Below are 19838 nucleotides of genomic sequence, written 5' to 3'. Positions count from 1 at the left end.
ACTTACAGGTATTTGAGGGTAAAAGCCCCTGGCTGGGCTCAGCTTTAGAAAGTCTTATCTGAGATTCCTTGTGGAACAGAGTTTCATCAAAGCCAATCTAAAAAGCCTATGTAAAAATAATTATCTTTGCTGCACTTTATGCAAATAACCAGGCCAAATATAAGACTAAAGTCTATTTTGCAAACAACTCAGTCCTATCATGATTTGTTTTTAACAAAAATGAGGACTGGGGAGAAAGAAATTATATTTCAAAACTTATACATTTGTCATTAAATTCTAGACTTTTTAGATAAGCTGTGTTTAAGTTTTTGCCTACATTTTAGACTAACCCTGTTTATTCCTGTGAACCAACCAGCAATCTCTGGCTGTAGCTCATAAGGAACAAAAGGGGATGGGTAATGTAAAAATCTGGATCAATATTCTAGTTCTGAGAAACTATCCCACACATCCTGCCATTTGGGAAAATAAGACCAAGGGAGTTAACCAAAGCCAAGCCCCACGCACCCAAATCTTAGCAAGCATAAATATAGCCACCACTTATCTGGGCATGTCACAAGACATCCTTTTCTCTCCCTTGTTAGAGGAGGACTCAATTCCACAGTTACACCTTAGCAATCGGCTTATGATGAGGAGTCTATGCAACCCCCTCCCCTGCAGACACATTTTTGTCCCAAACTCAATTCCAAGCTTTGGGTCAAAGCCCTAGGAAAGCAAGCTGGATCTGAAGGATCCAGGTGCAGGCAATAACAGAAGTTAAAAGGCACAGCACATGTGAGTGTGACTGATTCCTGCCAATTAAGCCAAGCTTCACAATTCATGGATAAAGATCATGCTGATACCCATGGCATGAATGAAGGGAACTCGATGGCTACTGACAGCACGGGATATAGGCTGTACATGAGTAAGGGCATATATTTCCAGCCCCTAGTCCCCCCGTCAACATCAGTGAAAGCCGCTTATTCGCTAGGAAGAGATGGGAATGTGGGATGCCTCACTCCCCTCCTTCTGTTAACACAGGAGTAGCCATTCATCTTCAAGTTGTACCCCTTTCAAATGCAACCAGAAACCCTGGGACTCCTTTAAAAAAAAAAAAGCCATTTTCTTTCCCCTTTCCTTCTCTGTCCTCTCTTCACAGATAGGTAATTATATCTCTGTACTACAGGATACTCCCTTGGTATACATCCTTCAAACTGGGAAAAGTTAATTTCCCAAACCTTAAACTGGTTGGCTTAAGATTGGGCTCAGGGGAAGGGAGCCCAGAAGCCCAACATGCCAGCAAAAGAGTAAAAGGTTTGTTTTTTTGTGTTTTTTTTGGTTTTTTTAACCAGTCAGGCTTTTGGCTCCCCTCTCCCTGGGCAAACCAGTAAAAGACCTCAGGATCTTTGAGCTATCCTTACCCACCACCCTTGTTTCATTTTGATACATGTTTTCTAATAAGCCAGTTTGTCTCTTCTCACTTTCAGGCCATCAAACTCCAAATGGTCATGCAACCAGAGCCCCAGAGGATGGCCCCTTCTACATGGAACCCTGAGATAGGCCTCTGAGGGAGATCTGACTGCCATTTTCCCAAAACAGCACCCCCTGTCAGCTGGAAGCAGTTAAGATCATTCTTCGTTTTTACCCTTATTATTATTCTAATGGCAGCTAGATGTACTTCTTTAGACAGGGGAATGATAGATGCAGGAGGAAGATAAGGGAACCTGCCCAGGGTCTTGTCTGGGCGTGCCCACAATGGCTGGGAGGGGCCCACATGTCACTGGGAGAGTAGGGTTAGAGCCACCAGGAATTCGAGCCTTGCGCGGGAGGATGAGCCTGGCCTCTTCAGCTCTTGCGTGTGACGGATTGATATTCACAGCCAGTTGGCCAGACCCCTTTTTTTCACTGAGAGCTTTCTTTTAATAAATCCCGCTCTCCGCATCTTTCAATGTGTCCCCATGCCTAAATTTTCCTGGCTGCGTGACAAGAACCTGGATTTTAACTGAACTAAGAAGCAAAATATCCTGCATCAATTTTAAGAAATATATTATATACTTTTTTTTTTGCCTGAGATCCAGAGACAGACTGGAAGTACCTACCTTTCTTGTTGTTAGCTTTAGTATGATGAAATGGAAATTGGAATTTCCTGACACCATTTGACTTTTTACACTGTTTTTTCAAAACGGTTGAAGAATAGATGATACGAATGTGTTGGCTGATTTCTCTATCTGGCGAACTCAAAAATTCTGGGTAATCATCAATCTGTAAAAAAAATTAATTCACCTCATTGAAGACAAATACAACTGCTTACCTATTTTGGTATAATAAATCTCCCAAAGCCAAGGGCAAGTTTTTTTTTTTTTCTACATATATATATATTTTTTTCAAAATGGAGTCTCACCCTGACACCCAGGCTAGAGTGCAGTGGTGCGATCTCAACTCATTGCAACCTCCACCTCCTGGGTTCGAGTGATTCCCCTGCCTCAGCCTCCTGAGTAGCTGGGATTACAGACATGAGCCACCACACCTGGCTAATTTTTGTATTTTTAGTAGATACAGGGTTTCACCATGTTGGCCAGGCTGGTCTTGAACTCCTGACCTTAAGTGATCGCCCACCTCGGCCTTCCAAAGTGCTGGGATTACAGGCATAAGCCACTGCAAAGTTTAAACTGAGTTCTTTTTTTTTTCCCTTCATTTTCTGCACTGGGACGTCTTCCTTTTCTTGTTAGGTTTCCCAATTATTTCTCTATTTGTTTTAGTCCTTACTAAAAATGTGCTCAGCAACAGAACCCAAGAAACTATTTATACTATAGAATTGCTACATAAACACTAACAGTGTTTTGTTACAGTATTTGTTAAAATGCATCCCTCTCCACTTCCATTTTATTTTATTTTATTTATTTTTTGTTGTTGAGATGGAGTCTCTCTCTGTCGCCCAGCCTGGTGTGCAATGGCACAATCTCCGCTCACTACAACCTCCACCTCCTGGGTTCAAGCAATTCTCGTGCCTCAGCCTCCCAAGTAACTGGAATTACAGGCACCTGCAATCACACCCAGCTAATTTTTGTATTTTTGTAGAGACGGGGTTTCACCACGTGGGACAGGCTGGTCTTGAACTCCTGACTTAAGGTGATTCACCCACCTCAGCCTCCCAAAGTGCTGGGATTACAGGCGTGAGCCACTGTGCCTGCTCCACTTCCATTTTAAAAATAATTTTTTCATAAAGGTCTCAAAAATGTATAATTAATTGATTTTACACTAAGATTCTTCTATGCAGGAGACAATGTCCATTTATACGTAACAGTCCACAGAGATTCTGGGAAGACAAACTTCTAGGTTTGAACTACTGGAAATGTCCTTCTCTCCAACGTGCTCTGTTCTCTATTCTGGATAAAAAAGGGAAAAGGTCTCAATAAATAGGACATTTAGATCTTCTCTGTAACAGCCTACTTCACTTTCTATGACAAGCAGCAATAACATTTGATTGAAAAGCTAAGAGTGAGACAGGCACAATGGTGCCCACCTGTGGTCTCAGCTACTCTGGAGGCAGAGGCAGGGAAATCACTGGAGCCCAGGAGTTGAGGCTGTATTGTGCTATGATCTGTGCAATGCACTTGTCTGTGACCACTATAACCCACGCTGGGCAACATAGCAAGATCCCACCTCTTTATTTTTTATTTTGAGATGGAGTCTTGCTCTTGCCACCCATGCTGGAGTGCAATGACATGATTTCAGCTCACTGCAACCTTCGCCTCCCAGGTACAAGCGTTTCTCCTGCCTCAGCCTCCGGAGTATCTGGGATTACAAGTGCCTGCCACCATGCCTGGCTAATTTTTTGTATTTTTTGTAGAGATAGGGTTTCACCATGTTGGCCAGGCTGGTCTCAAACTCCTGACCTCAGGTGATCCATCCGCCTCTGCCTCCCAAAGTGCTGGGATTACAGGCATGAGCCACCGCACCTGGTCTACTCCCACCTTTTAAAAAAGAGATGGGGTTGCCAGGTGCGGTGGCTCACGCCTGTAATCCCAGAGCTTTGGGAGGCTGAGACCAGTGGATCGCCTGAAGTTAGGAGTTCGAGACCAGCCTGACCAACATGGTGAAACCGTGTCTGTACTAAAATACAAAAATTAGCCAGGTGTGGTGGTGCATGCCTGTAGTCACAGCTACTCAGCAGGCTGAGGCAGGAGAATCGCTTGAACCCTGGAGGTGGAGGTTGCAGTGAGCTGAGATTGCGCCACTGTGCTCCAGCCTGGGCAACAACGTGAGACTCCATCTCAAAAAAAAAAAAAAAGGTGTGGGTCAGGCAGAATTCCTATATAGGCTTTTTGTGAGTACCTAGAATTTAGATAAAAATGTTTCCTGTGATCGTGGTTTCATTTTTCTTTTCACAAATATAAGAAAGAAATATCAAGAAATACAATTTATAAAATCTAAAAGTAATTGAAGATAGGAAGATGAATTAATAAAAAGCTATCAGTATCTACTCAAATTCAATTTTTAAAAATTATTTTCAAATATGCAGAGTAATTCAAACCAGTTAATGAATTTGTACCTGAAATCACCACTCAACTTTCTCTGATTTAGGCTAAACAATTTTAATTCCATTAGTCTTATTTATTTTTATGATTTGAACAGTAGTTTAATTTTAATTTTTTTTGAGACAGGGTCTCAAAAAATTAGAAAAAATGTAAATTTGTGCTCAATATAATGAAATCATTATTCTGATAGATTTTTATTTCAACTTTATGTTTTATAATATCTCAGATTGAAGATAATTTCCAAGATCCTTAGGTAACTTAAAGCCTTGGGCAGATATTAAATTCAGTTAATAGATAATCATCAGACACCAAGATAATTCCTAAGTAAGACAGAATACTGAAACATTGGCTACTTGACCATTATTTTAAGTGTATATACATACAGTTTTGTTTTTTTCTTTTTCTCATGTCAGATGGGTAATGTGCCCACATCATAACAAGCTTTGAGGGTGGTAGATCTCACGCATGAGTGTGAAAACCCAATCACCATGCTTATGAACTTCAGAAGGATAAAAAATACATAAACTTGCTTGGGCATGGTGGTTCACACCTGCATTTCCAGCACCTTGGGTGGCCGAGCTGGGCAGATCACAAGGTCAGGAGTTTGAGACCAGCGTGGCCAACATGGTGAAACCCCATCTCCACTAAAGATACAAAAAATTAGCCGGGTGTGGTGGTGTGCACCTGTAATCCCAGGCAGGAGAACCGCTTGAACCCGGGAGGTGGAGGTTGCAGTGAGCCGAGATCGTGCCATTGCACTTCAGCCTGGGCCTGTTGCCCAGGAGCAAGACTCCATCTCAAAAAAAAAAAAAAAAAAACCATACATTTAAGCTTATTTTTATATTTTACAGAGAGTTTATGTATTTTGGTCATGTTAATGAATATGCTCATTTACTAAGTTTCCATGCTTGTGAAAGAGATTCTTGTCAGAAACAAATGCTTGTTCCTCAGTGCTGAAAAGAACTAGTGCTCAGATAAAGAATTTTCTCAGCAAGGCAATTTTTACTTCCATAGAAGGGTGCAACTCATGGATGGAGCAATGGCAAGAGCACACCTGAACAAGGGAGGGGAAGGGGTTCTTATTCCTGATGTAGGTAGCCCCTACTGCTGTGTCATTCCCCTGTTGGCTAGGGTTGGACCACACAGTCTAAGCTAATTCCAGTTGGCTAATTTAAAGAAAGCAGGAGTACAAGTCGGAGTGGCGGGGTGAGTAGTTTGGCAGGAAGGAGGGTTACAGAACAGGTGACTCAGGATGAGTCAGGACGGAGCAGGTGACCAGAGGTGACTCAGGTAGGAGCAGGTGACCAGGGGAACAGATGTGAACTACTGATTAGAACTAGCGGGAAAGTTGTTTACTGAAACTAGAGGCAGGGGGGCAAAGAGAACCAAGAAGTTCAACTTTAAAATGGAGAACAGAGAATAAGAGAGCTGAACATACTGACATACTGATTCTTTGAAGAGAAGCTTGGAGTTCACTATATCTAACATTCTTTTCAAGCGTGTTGCTTTCCATGTCTATTATTTAATGTTTTATTGTCACTTTGACTCACTAGGTAACCAGGCATTGTTTCTCAGGCAGCCATGATTCTCTCTTAACCAAAAGTCAAAATCTCCTTTAATAAACACTTGATTTTTGCCTTCCCCAAATAAGATTCTAATTATAAGAAAGAAATATATTAAAATCTCAGGATATATTTTATACCTAAAACATCTTTGAGATTTATCAGCAGGTTCCTAAAAAAAAAAAAACACACCAAAACGTGGTCTTTCAACTCGTGAAAAGAGGAGGCTGGAAATAATTTAGTCTACTTACTACTGTTTCATGGGAAAAATTGTCAAGACCGAAGAGATGTTCAGTGTTCCTTAGCTTAAGTTTGTATAGGTAAGTTATTAAGTAAGTTGTATAACATAAATATTTCAGAAATTGTTTTATGGGAGATTTGTCAATGCTTTTATTGCCTATGTATCAGTCTTGGGGGTGCTTTGCCTTATTATATTAGACAACTGAAACGTGTTATCAATCATCATTTTTTCTTTGTTTTTTCTTTTTTTTTTTTGAGACAGGGTTGAGCTCTGTAGCCAAGGCTGGAGTGCAGTCGTACAATCTCAGGTCACTGCAACCTCTGCCTCCCAGGCTCAAGTGATCCTCCCACCTCAGCTTCCTGAGTGGCTGAGACTACAGGCACATGCCACCAGGCTGGGCTAATTATTTTTACTTTTTTTGTAGAGATGAGATCTCGGGCCAGGTGAGGTGGCTCACGCCTGTAATCCCAACAGTTTCAGTGGCCAAGGCGGGTGGATCATTTGAGATCAGGAGTTCGAGACCACCCTGGCCAACATAGTGAGACCCCCCATCTCTACTAAAAATGCAAAAATTAGCCAGGCTTAGTGGCACGTGCCTGTAATCCCAGCTACTCAGGAGGCTGAGGCAGGAGAATCGCTTGAACCTGGAGACAGAGGCTGCAGTGAGCCGAGACTGCGCCACTGCTCTCCAGCCTGGGTGACAGAGGGAGACTCCATCTCAAAAAGAAAAAGAAAAAGAAAAAAAGAAAAGAAAGCCACTTCTACATACCCTACAAATCCTCCATCACTGTAAGGTGATATGTGATTACACTGATGGTTGTCACACAAACAAGGGGACATATCTGTGTATGTAAAAGGAGGGATCATGACAGATGTGATAAAAGGAAACTATGAATAGTGCTAGTACTGAAAGATTACGTACCAAAAGTACTATGATTTCTCATTTCCCTTTTTCTCTCTTATTGATTCATTTAGAAATCATCATCTCGGCTGGGCGCAGTGGCTCACACCTGTAATCCCAACACTTTGCGAGGCCGAGGTGGGCGGATCACGAGGTCAGGAGTTCAAGACCAGCCTGGCCAACATGGTGAAACCCTGTCTATACTAAAAATACAAAAATTAGCCAGGTGTGGTGGCATACGCCTGTAATCCCAGCTACTCAGGAGACTGAGGCAGGAGAATCGCTGGAACCCAGGAGGCAGAGATTGCAATGAGCTGAGATCACGCCACTGCAATCCAGCCTGGGCAACACAGTAAGACACTGTCTCAAAAGTAATAATAATAATAATAATAATAATAATCTCAGCCAAGCATGATGGCTCAAGCCAGGCATAATTGCAGCACTTTGGGAGGCTGAGGCAGGCGCATCACCTGAGGTCAGGAGTTCGAGACCAGCCTGGCCAACGTGTTGAAACCCTGTCTCTACTAAAAATACAAAAATTAGCCGGGCGTGGTGGTGCACACCTGTAATCCCAGCTACTGAGGAGGCTGAGGCAGGAGAATCACTTGAACCCAGGAGGCAGAGGTTGCAGTGAGCCAAGATCACACCACTGCGCTCCAGCCTGGGCGACGCAGTGAGACTCCATCTCCAAAAAATAATAATAATAATCTCAGTTGCAAAACTTATGGTCACAAAACCATAGACAGAACAAAACTCTAACAGAAACATTTAATTCAACTTGGACTTAAGTAAAGAGGGCAAAGTGTTAGAGAAAGGAAGATGGTTTCTCCTTTTTCTTATTTGCTTATGTTGGAGTTCAGGACATACTACCCCAAAATAGGGCACTTCACCAGATTGATTATTTTAAGCTGAAGGAACTTGAGGAATGACATGTACAGGAAGCACTTTTTGACCTTTCTCTGAAGCAGGTCATAAAATCTAGGAATAATTTTCTAACCTTCTTTTGATGCAGGTCATAAAACCCTCATGCAAAAGATGCCCTCCCTATATCCAGAGGAAAGGATAAAGTATCCGAACTGTTAGGCCTGTTTAGGCCTACCTTTCTCCAATTTGTTACACTGAGCTCATACTTTTTCTTTGTCCTATTATATTTCTCCATGACCTTCCTCTCTTCATCAAACCAGGCATAAAAACATTCAGGTTTAACCACTTCTTCAGATCTTCCTTTCCTTACGAAGGCCCCCACGTCACAGCAAACTTAAATAAATGTGTATGTTTTTCTCTTGTTAATCTATCTTTGGTTACAAGGGCCCCAAGCCACGAACCTAAGATGGGTAGAAGGAAAAGATGTATTTCCTCCTTTATACTTTTAAAAATTAAAAAAAAAAAATTCAAAAGTAAAAATCTCTGTTTAAAAAATGTCTCTTTCTAAAGATCACAGCATGTTTGTGAAGCCAGAGAGGACCACTCAGGAGCTAAGCAAGCCTAATTTACACATCTATGCGGGGTAAAGAGTTTTCTGAAAGCTTTTCCACTGTGAGCACTGAACAGGGCAGGAAAGCTTAATCCAAAGAACATGCTCTCAGTGCCTGAAGAAAGAAAAGAAGCTCTTTTTTTTTTTTTTTAAAGACGGAGTCTTGCTCTGTCACCCAGGCTGGAGTACAGTGGCATGATCTTGGCTCATTGCAACCTCCTCTTCCTGGGTTCAAGCAATTCTCCCTGCCTCAGCCTCCTGAGTAGCTGGGATTACAGGCACCCATCAACATGTCCGGCTAATTTTTGTAGTTTTAGTAAAGACGGGGTTTCACCATGTTGGCCAGGCTGGTCTCGAACTCCTGACCTTAAGTGATCCACCTGCCTTGGCCTCCCAAAGTGCTGGGATTACAGGAGTGAGCCACTGCGCCCAGTGAAAAGAAGCTCTTAAAAGGGACAAAGCTGAATTCAATCCCTTGTTAGCAATTTAGTTTAAACATGGTATTATTTGAAAAAAATTTTTTTTGCTTTACATCAGAGACATTTTTACAAAATTGAAAAACTGGCCAGGCGCGGTGGCTCACACCTGTAATCCCAGAACTTTGGGAGGCTGAGGCCAGGGATTGCATGAGGCCAGGAGTTCAAGACCAGCCTGGCCAACATGGCGAAACCCCGTCTCTACTAAAAATACAAAAATTAGCTGGGCGTGGTGGCAGGTGCCTGTAATCCCAGCTACTCAGGAGGCTGAGGCAGGAGAATCGCTTGAACCTGGGAGGTGGAGGTTGCAGTGAGCCAAGATCATGCCATTGCACCCTAGCCTGGGCAACAGAGCAAGACTCCATCTCAAAAAATAAAAAAGAAAATTCAAAAACCAAAGCTTCCATTTAATCCCAAAATGTGAAAACATATAGATAATAGGTAGGTAGGTAGATAGATGATAGATAGATAGATAGGAAGGATATTGTAATGCTCCTATAAAATACTTTTAAAATTTTCTAACTGTCCTAAAATAAGCTCAAAGTATGGTGAGTAAAATTCTATTTTGGATGACTATTTAGCTTATTCAGGTTGAAAATAAGTTAAGATTTTTCATGTTTCATATAACATTGAATTTGTTTTTAGGACTGTTTATGAAAGTTGAAAGAACTGCTTTTATCCAGACCCTTTTTAACACAGGCAATAATATCTAAGTAATATATACCTGAAAATAATTTTAAAAGTCCAAATCAGGACACATACTTTTTTTTCCTAAGAATTGCCAGCAAAAAACCTTTGGTGTAACAATATATCACACCATTTATATACATTTGATAAATCAACTCTTTTAAGTGTAATTGCATAAAATTATTATTGAGCCAGGTGTGGTGTCATGCCTGTAATCCCAGAATTTTGGGAGGCCAAGATGGGCGGATCATTTGAAGTCAGGAGTTTGAGACCAGCCTGGCCAACGTGGTGAAACTGGTCTCTACTAAAAATACAAAAATGAGCCGGGTGTGGTGGCGTGCACCCGTAATCCCATCTACTCAGGAGGCTGAGGCAGGAGAATCACTTGAACCTGGGAGGCAGAGGTTGCGGTGAGCTGAGATTGCATCATTGCACTCCAGCCTGGAGACAAAGTGAGACTCCATCTCAGAAAAAGAAAAAAAAACAAACAATTTTTATTGAACCAACACTGTATTTGTATGCCCCACCAATATAATGGTAATGTTAGAGGTAATTGAACCAGCAACTCCATCTTGAATAAGGGCTGCGTAAAATGAGGCTGAGACCTGCTGGGCCACATTCCCAGGAGGTTAAGGCGTTCTATAATAAGTCACAGGATGAGATAGAGCTCAGCACAAGATACAGGTCATAAAGACCTTGCTGATAAAACAGGTTGCAGTAAAGAAGTCAGCTAAAACCCACCAAAACCAAGATGGTGATGAGAGTGACCTCTGGTTGTCCTCACTGCTACACTCCCACCAGTGCCATGACAGTTTACAAATGCCATGCCAACCTCAGGAAGTTACCCTATATAGTCTTAAAAAGGGAGGAATGAAAAATTCACCTTTTGTTTAGCATATAATCAAGAAATAACCATAAAAATGGGCAACCAGCAGCCTTTGGGGTTGCTCTGCCTATGGAGTAGCCATTCTCTTCTTCCTTTACTTTTTTTTTTTTTTTTTTTGAGATGGAGTTTCACTCTTGTTGCCCAGGCTGGAGTGCAATGGTGCAATCTCGGCTCACCGCAACCTCCTCCTCCTGGGTTCAGGCAATTCTCCTGCCTCAGCCTCCCGAGTATCTGGAATTACAGGTATGCGCCACCATGCCCAGCTAATTTTGTATTTTTAATAGAGACGGGGTTTCTCCATGTTGGTCAGGCTGGTCTCAAACTCTTGACCTCAGGTCATCTGCCCGCCTCGGCCTCCCAAGTGCTGGGATTACAGGCATGAGCCACCTTGCCTGGCCTACTCCTTTACTTTCTTAATAAATTAGCTTTCACTTTATGGACTCGCCTCGAATTCTTTCTTGCACAACATCCAAGAACCCTTTCTTGGGGTCTGGATCGGGACCCCTTTCCAGTAACAGCAACTAGCTGTCTTTTCTCCTTAGAAACTGGGGCTGGGGAAGTTGGAGTTAGTTGCAAATGGTCTCCTAAGTTCTCACTCCCTGTCATAAATTATAGAATTTTGTAATATTTGGCCTAAGACTTGCTTTGGAAGGTGCTGTTACCAGAAAGGGGTCTCGATACAGAACCCAAGAGAGGGTTCATGGATCAGGCACAAGAAAGAAGTCAGGGTGGGTCCACACTGCAAAGTGAAAGCAACTTTATTAAGAAAGTAAAAGAGGCCAGGCGCGGTGGCTCATGCCTGTAATCCTAGCACTTTGGGAGGGTGAAGCGGGTGGATCACCTGAGGTCAGGAGTTCAAGACCAGCCTGGCCAATATGGTGAAACCCCATCTCTACTAAAAACACAAAAACTAGCCAGGCGTGGTGTCGGGTGCCTGTAATCTCAGCTATTCAGGAGGCTAAGGCAGGAGAATCAGTTCAACCTGGGGGGCAGAGGTTGCAGTGAGCCAAGATCACGCCATTGCACTCCAGCCTGGGTGACAGAGCAAGACTCCATCTCAAAAAAGAAAAAGAAAAAGAAAGTAAAGCAATAAGAATGGCTACTCCACAGGCTACGCCATAAAAAAATAGCCAATTTATTTCTTGATTATATGCTAAACAGAGGGTGGAACTCCTGACCTCGTGATCTGCCCTCCTCAGCCTCCCAACGTACTAGGATTACAGGCATGAGCCACCATGCCCGGCCACTATTCCCGTTTTATAAGGGAATACAAGGAACCTAAGGCTCAGAGAACTAAGTTACTTGCCCAAATTGCCACTGCTAATGAGTGGCAGACCAGAGATTCAAAATGAAGCCTATGCTCTCAGTTTACACAAACTGACACACAAAATATAAAACAGCATGGTGGCTCATGCCTGTAATATCAGCACTTTGAGAGGCTCAGGTATATATAATATAATATATTCTACTATATATTATATTATATATTATATATTATATATATTATATAATATAATATATAGTTTATACATTATATAATACGTAGTTTATATATTATATTATAGTTTATATATAATATATAGTTTATATGTTATACTATATATAGTTTATGTATTATATAATATATAGTTTATAAACATAATATATAGTTCATATATTAATATATTATATAATATATATTTTATATATTATATAATATATATAGTTTATATATTATATTATATATTATATAGTTTATATATATAGTTTATGTAATATATAATATAATATAGAGTTTAGTTTCTTTATATATACAAATATAAAGAAACTAAAATACTATGGGTCTAAAAATAAAATTGCTTCTATTATGAGATAGGACAATGTTACAACAAAGTAGATTTTTGTATTCTCACTATGAGACAACGTTTAAGGAGAGATATTCTTTTTTTTTTTTTTTTTTTTTTGAGACAGAGTCTCGCTCGTGTCACCCAGGCTAGAGTGCAGTGGCATGATCTTGGCTCACTGCAACCTCTGCCTCCTGGGTTCAAGCGATTCTCCTGCTCAGCCTCCCGAGTAGCTGAGATTACAGGCACCCACCACCACACCCAGCTAATTTTTGTATTTACTAGAGATAGGATTTCACCATGTTGGCCAGGCTGGCCTTGAACTCTTGACCCCAAGTGACCCACCTGCCGCAGCCTCCCAAAGTGCTGGGATTACAGGTGTGAGCCACCGTGCCAGGCACTCTTTTTTTTTTTTTTTTTTGAAATGGAGTCTTGCTCTGTCACCCAGGCTGGAGTGCAGTGGCACAATCTCAGCTCACTGCAACCTCCACCTCCTGGGTTCAAGTGATTCTCCTGCCTCAGCCTCCGGAGTAGCTGGGATTACAGCTGCATGCCACCACACCCAGCTAATTTTTGTATTTTTAGTAGAGACGGGGTTTCACCAAGTTGGCCAGGCTAGTCTCAAACTCCTGACCTCAGTTGATCCACCCACCTCAACCTCCCAAAGTGCTGGGATTAGAGGTGTGAGCCACTGCGCCCGGCCTTGTTGTTTTGAGACCAGGTCTTGCTCTTTTGTTCAGGCTGGGGTGCAGTAGCACAATCATGGCTACTGCAGCCTCAACCTGCTTGGCTCAAGTGATGCTCCCACCTCAGCATACCAAAGTGCTGGTACTATAGGTGTGAGCCACCATGCCCAGCCTAAGGAGAGACACGATACTACACAAACATGATTACTGTAACAAATGTCACAAAACCCTCAAAAATTCCAAATTTCCTAATTACTGAATTGACCCTTTCTGCTTGTGTGGTGGCAAATTTCTTCATTTCTCATGCATTCTCATGAATCGTTCACCTATGGAGTTTCTTATCAAAGGCCTGACATCAAAGAGAGATTGAAACATGAAAGAACCTCAGACTATGAAAGCCTAAAAAATGAATTTAACACAAAATAATGTACACAGGTCAGGATTAAAATCACTTAGAAATCAGGATTCTGAGTGGACCATATTAAAGTGTTCTGAAGGAAAGCCATCAGGCAGACAGCAATCTCATTACCGGAAATACATTATTCTAATTAAATTCTTATGGGCCAATTCATTCTTTTGTGCCCTATTATTAAGTACATCATCAACAAACTGGGTAATCACAGTAGACATCTTGACAAAAATTTGGAATGGTGGGGAAAACTATAAACTAGCAGTCAGGAAATCTGATTTCCAGTGTGGCCTCCACTACTAACTAGCAGTGTGACTTCAGTCAAGTCACTTAACCTCTTTTGACATTGATTTCCTCATGTGTAAAACAAGAAATATGGAATAGGTTTAAGGTCTCTTCTGCTTTGTGAAAGATACTGGCACTAGCAAACCTACAAGAAATACTAACTAAACAGGGTCTTTGAGGCTGAAATAAAAGAACTTAGGGAGTAACTTTAATGCAAATCAAGAAATCTCTTAAAGATAACTACATAGGGCTCACCATCATGGTTCATGCCTGTGATCGCAGCACTTTAGGAAGCTGAGGAAGGAGGATCACCTGAAGCCAAGAAGTCAAAACCAACCTGGGCACCATAGTGAGATCCCATCTCTCTACAAAAAAAAAGAAAAAAAAAAAGAATACTTAGGTAAAAATAAAAGACAGTTAAATGTCTTTTTTTTTTTCTTTAGACAGAGTTTCATTCTGTTGCCCAGGCTGGAGTGCAGTGGCACAATCTTGGCTCACTGCAACCTCTGCCTCCTGAGTTCAAGTGATTCTCCTGCCTCAGCCTCCCAAATAGCTGGGATTACAGGCATGCGCCACCATGCCCGGCTAATTTTTGTATGTTTAGTAGAGACAGGGTTTCGCCATATTGGCCGGGCTGGTCTTGAACTCCTGACTACAAGCGATCTGCCAGCCTCAGCCTCCCAAAGTGCTAGGATTACAGGCGTGAGCCACTGTGCCTGACCTTAAAATGTATTTTTTGTTTGTAACTCTTTTTATCTCCTATCTAATTAAAAGACCACTGCATAAAGCAGTACTTATAAATCTGTGTTGATGGGAACACAATGTATAAAATGTAATCTGTATGACAGTAATAGCACAAAGGAGGGGGAAAGAACAGAGCTATATGGAAGCAAAATTTTTATATACTATTAAAATCAAGCTGATAGGCCAGACGTGGTCAGGAGTTTGAGACCAGCCTGGTCAACATAGCAATACCCTGTCTCCACAAAAAATACAAAAATTAGTCAGGTGTGGTGGCAGGCACCTGTAATCCCAGCTACTTAGGAGGCTGAGGCTGGAGAATTGCTTGAACCCAGGAGGCGGAAGTTGCAATGAGCCAAGATTGTGCCACTATACTCCAGCCTGGGTGACAGAGTGAGACTCTGCCCACCGGCCCAAAAAAAAAAAAAAAAAAAAGGCCAGTTGCAGTGACTCGTGCCTATAATCCCAGCGCATTCAGAGGCCAAGGCTGGAGGATCATTTGAGGTCAGGAGTTCGAGACCAGCCTGACCAACAGAGCAAAACCACACCTCTACCAAAAATACAAAAATTAGCTGGGTGTGGTGGCACACGCCTGTAGTCCCAGCTACTTGGGAGGCTGAGGCATGAGAATCGCTTGAGCTCAGGAGGCAGAGGGTGCAGTGAGCTGAAATTGCGCCCCTGCATTCCAGCCTGGGCAACAGACTGTGTCTCAAAAAAAAAAAAAAAAGATAAAAAGATGCTAATTGCACCAATTTTAAAATTGGAACTAGAAGAAAAACCCTTGAATAACTGAAACAATCTTGAGAAAGAAGAAAAATGCTGAAGGCATCACATTTCCTGATTTAAAATATATTATAAAGCTCTAGTAATTAAAACTGTAAGGTACTAATGTGAAAACAGACATATAGACCATTGGAAGAGAATAGAGAGCCTAGAGCCAGGCATGGCGGCTCACACCTGTAATCCCAACTACTTGGGAAGATTGCTTGAGCCCAGGAGTTCAAGGCTGCAGTGAGCTACCATTGCACCACTACACTCCACATTGGGCCATAGAGTAAGACCCCATCTCTAAAAAACAAAAACAAAAGAATAGAGAGCCCAGAAATAAACCCACACATTTACAGTCAGCTGATCTTCCACATGAATGCCAAAAATACACAACAAGGATATGTTGGAAAAACTGGATATCAGCCAGACACGGTGGCTCACACTTGTAATCCCAGCACTTTGGGAGGCCGAGGCTGGTGGATCATCTGAGGTCAGGAGTTTGAGTCCAGCCTGGCTAACACCGCAAAACTGTCTCTACCAAAAACATTACAAAAAAACATTCGCCGGGAGTGGTGGCACACACGTGTAATCCTAGCTACTGAGGTGTGACAATCACTTGAACCCAAGAGGCAGAGATTGCAGTGAGCCGAAATGGCACTGCTGTACGCCAGCCTGGGTGACAGAGTGAGACCCTGTCTCAAAAAAACAAAACCAAAACACTGGATATCCACATGCAAAAGAAGGATAATGATATCAGAATATCTTATACTATAAAAAAATCAACTCAAAATGGATTAAAGACTTAAATGTTAAGAACTGAAATTGTAAAACTCCTTATAAGAAAATCCAGGGGGTGGCCAGGCGTGGTGGTTCATATCTGTAATCCCAGCACTTTGGGAAGCCGAGGCAGGTAGATCATCTGAGGTCAGGAGTTTGAGACCAGCCTGGGTAACATGGTGAAACCTGGCTCTAAGAAAAATACCAAAATTAGCTGGGCATGGTAGTGCACGCCTGTAATCCCAGCTACTTGGGAGGCTGAGGCAGGAGAATTGCTTGAACCCAGGAGGTAATGGTTGCAGTGAGCTGAGATCATGCCATTGCACTCCAGTCTGGGTGACAGAGTGAGACTCTGTCTCAAATAAAAACAAAATAATAATAAAAAGAAAATACAGGGGGAAAGTGTCATGATATTGGTCTTGGCAATGATTTCTTTTCTTTTTTTTTTTTTTTTTTTTTTCATGCACCACCACACCCGGCTAATTTTTGTATTTTAGTTGAGACAGGGCTTCACTATGGTGGCCAGGCTGGTCTCAAACTACTGACCTCAAGTGACCCCTCCTCCTCGGCCTCCATAAGGCCTAGGATTACAGGCGTGAGCCACTGCACCTGGCCACTTACATAGTACTTCCTATGTTCAAAATCTGTTCTAAGCATTTTTTGTACATTTACTTATTTGATCTTCATACCTACCCTAGAAGATAGGTATTATATGTTATAGTTGAGGAAACTGAGGCATGGAGGAAGTTAAGGGATTTGCCCAAAGGTTCATAAAACCCAAGAGTTCATTTGTAAGCAAGTATTGAGAACATGCTATTAAATGATGTTTTTTACCTTTGTTCAAAAAAAGCCCTAAGAGTTTAATCATACAAACTGATTTGTAGTTTAGCAAAACAGTTCATTATCATTTAAATATGAAAGTATTCCATGGCAATATTTTATTGCGAACTATGTCTGACTACCTATTACTTTAACCTAAATCTTAAGCTGTAGGAAATGGTTTGAATTTAATGATTTTGAGGCTTTTAGTAATTTTTTTTTAGGTTTTGCTTTTCTTTTCCTTGAGACAGAGTCTTGCTCTGTTGTCCAGGCTGGAGTGCAATGGCGTGATCTTGGCTCACTGCAACCACTGCCTCCAGGTTCAAGCGATTCTCCTCCCTCAGCTTCCTGAGTTGCTGGGATTACAGGCACATGCCACCATGTCCAGCAAATTTTTGTATTTTTAGTAGAGACGAAGTTTCACCATGTTGGCCAGGCTGGGTCTCAAACTCCTGACCTCAGGTGATCCGCCCACCTCAGGTGATCCTCCCAAAGTGCTGGGATTACAGGCATGAGCCACCATGCCCGGCCTGGCTCTACTAAGTCCCTATTTGAGTTTAGATACATTGTAGAAACCTGATCAAGCACATGCTTTTCCCTCCTTTTGGAACACACTAGCCATTTTTCTCTGCCTAGAAACTTGTAATCATTCTCTAAGACTAAGCTTTTTACTTCCTCCATGAAACTTTACCTGCGTCCTGCCCTCAACAGAATATGTCACTCTCTCTTCTGGTTTCCTACAATATTCTGCTTATTATATCTGTTTTCACATTTCATTTCATTATCATTATCTGTTTATAACTGTTTTCCTTTTTCCTCATTTGCTTGCCTCCTTCCCTAAGTTATGAGTTACTCAAAAACAGGTACCATTTTTTATTCACTTTTATGTTTTTGGTTCCTGGTAGTTCAAAACATTTGTGGAATACTCCATATGAAATCTAATATTGAGGCAAGCAGATTACTTGAGCCCAGAAGTTTGAGACCAGTCTGGACAATATGGTGAAACCGTGTCTCTACAAAAAATATGAAAAATTAGCTGGGCGTGGTGGCATATACTTGTAGTCCTTGCACAGGCTGAGGTGGGAGGATCGCTTGAGCCCAGAAGTCAGAGGTTGCAGTGAGCTGAGATTGTACCACTGCACTCTAGCGTGGGCAACAGGGCAAGACCCTGTCTTGAAAAAAAATAAAGAAAACAAAATCTAATATCCATGTAATGGAAGTGCACAATGTAGAGAAAAGTTTGGAGATCAACTGGGCCACAGTTTTGAAATCAGTGTAAGACCCAGCAAGTGCTAAATTGTGAGACATCTTTCAGCTTCCATGGTCCTTTCAGGACCCAACTTCTCTGCACAGCAAACTCTAACTCTCCAGTCTCCATTAAAGGAAGGAAAGCAAGTAACAAATTATTTGTTGTAATTTAATGAGTTACCTGATCTGAGAGTATTTCAAAGAATCTAAAAGAGGACCAATGGTAAACCCAAAGGATTGAATCCACTGATAAATTTTTTTAGGGGGTTAAAATTTATTTCTATATATTTTTATCTTCTTGTTCATGTTCTCTCATGAAAATCTACTAACACCGTGGCCAATATATGGAAACATTCTGAGTAGCTTTTCCCCAAATTAAACCACATCAGCAATTACCTTCACATTGTACATAAGCTTAGTCCTAAGTAGAAACTATTTTTCCATTTGAAACTTGGCAAACCCTCTCATTTTCATAATTAAAAACTTCATTGCCATCTCCACCAGGTGGTCTTTTTTTCCATTATATTCTACTTGGGCTTTAGTGTACCAATCCCTAAGGAAGTCTGGGTAGATGAGCTATTTTTAGAATCTGTGAATATTGCTGGCATGAATGATCCATCTACAAATTCCCAAAAGAATTACCAGTTTTGAGAATTAAGCAGTGCCTCATCATAATATTGAAAATTATTTCAGTGTTAGGCTTGAAAAATCATTGCCTCAGGGTCTGGATACATAGCCAAGAAAGACTAAAAGTAAAGATCTTTCAAATCCTGGCCCTAGGAAAAGGATGCTACATCCCACCTGGGCCTTTTCAGCTAAACTGGTCCTTGAACCTCATCAACAACAGCAAAGACACCAGTCTGGGCTTTGAAGGATGGCAATCTTGAATGGAGAGTCGTGGGGTCTCTAAGAATAATATATCACTCACAAATGTATCTACATCATTTTTCACCATATGTATATTTGCAACTGATATTAATTTATCTTACTTTTATCAAAACTTTTTTTTTCCAACATTTTTTTTTCTTTTTTTTCCGAGATGGAGTCTCGCTGTCACCTAGGCTGGAGTGCAGTGGCGAGATCTTGGCTCACTGCAAACTCTGCCTCCCAGGTTCCAGTGATTCTCCTGCCTCAGCCTCCTGAGTAGCTGGGATTACAGGTGCCCACCACCGTGCCCGCCACCATGCCCGGCTAATTTTTTAATTTTTATTAGAGACAGGATTTCACCATGTTGGCCAGACTAGTCTCAAACTCCTGACCTCAGGTGATCTGCCCACCTCAGCCTCCCAAAGTGCTGGGATTACAAGTGTGAGCCACCATCCCCAGTCTTTATTTTCAACTTTTAAGTTCAGGGGTACATGTGCAGAACATGCAGGTTTGCTATTAGGTTGGTGCAAACATAATTGCGGTTTTTGCATTGTTGAAATTAGCTGTTTGATATTGGAATACATTCTTAAATAAATGTGGTTATGTTATACATCATTTTAATGCACGTTTCTTGCTTTTTTTGCTAATGACTTATTACTTGCTGTTTATTTTAT

At 41.5% G+C, this 19838-nt stretch overlaps 1 protein-coding gene and 1 non-coding gene across 3 annotated transcripts in view; both read right to left on the bottom strand.

Moving 5' to 3' along the window:
- Positions 1 to 19838, bottom strand: part of C11H12orf56 (chromosome 11 C12orf56 homolog) — a 99572-nt gene that overhangs the window by 65145 nt on the left and 14589 nt on the right. For both annotated transcript variants that reach the window (XM_003252725.3, XM_003252724.2), the window contains exon 2: positions 2076 to 2238. In XM_003252725.3, the coding sequence (XP_003252773.1) occupies positions 2076 to 2238 (163 nt within the window). The remainder of the gene's footprint in view (positions 1 to 2075; positions 2239 to 19838) is intronic.
- LOC115837431 lies at positions 4922 to 5025 on the bottom strand. The gene has a single exon (XR_004032472.1). It is a non-coding gene; the product is annotated as a small nucleolar RNA U13 (small nucleolar RNA).

The sequence above is a fragment of the Nomascus leucogenys genome, chromosome 11 (genome assembly GCF_006542625.1).
Source record: "Nomascus leucogenys isolate Asia chromosome 11, Asia_NLE_v1, whole genome shotgun sequence".
Lineage (NCBI taxonomy): Eukaryota > Metazoa > Chordata > Mammalia > Primates > Hylobatidae > Nomascus > Nomascus leucogenys.
Note: the sequence above shows the minus strand (reverse complement) of the source record. Positions and strands in the feature narration are given on the sequence as shown.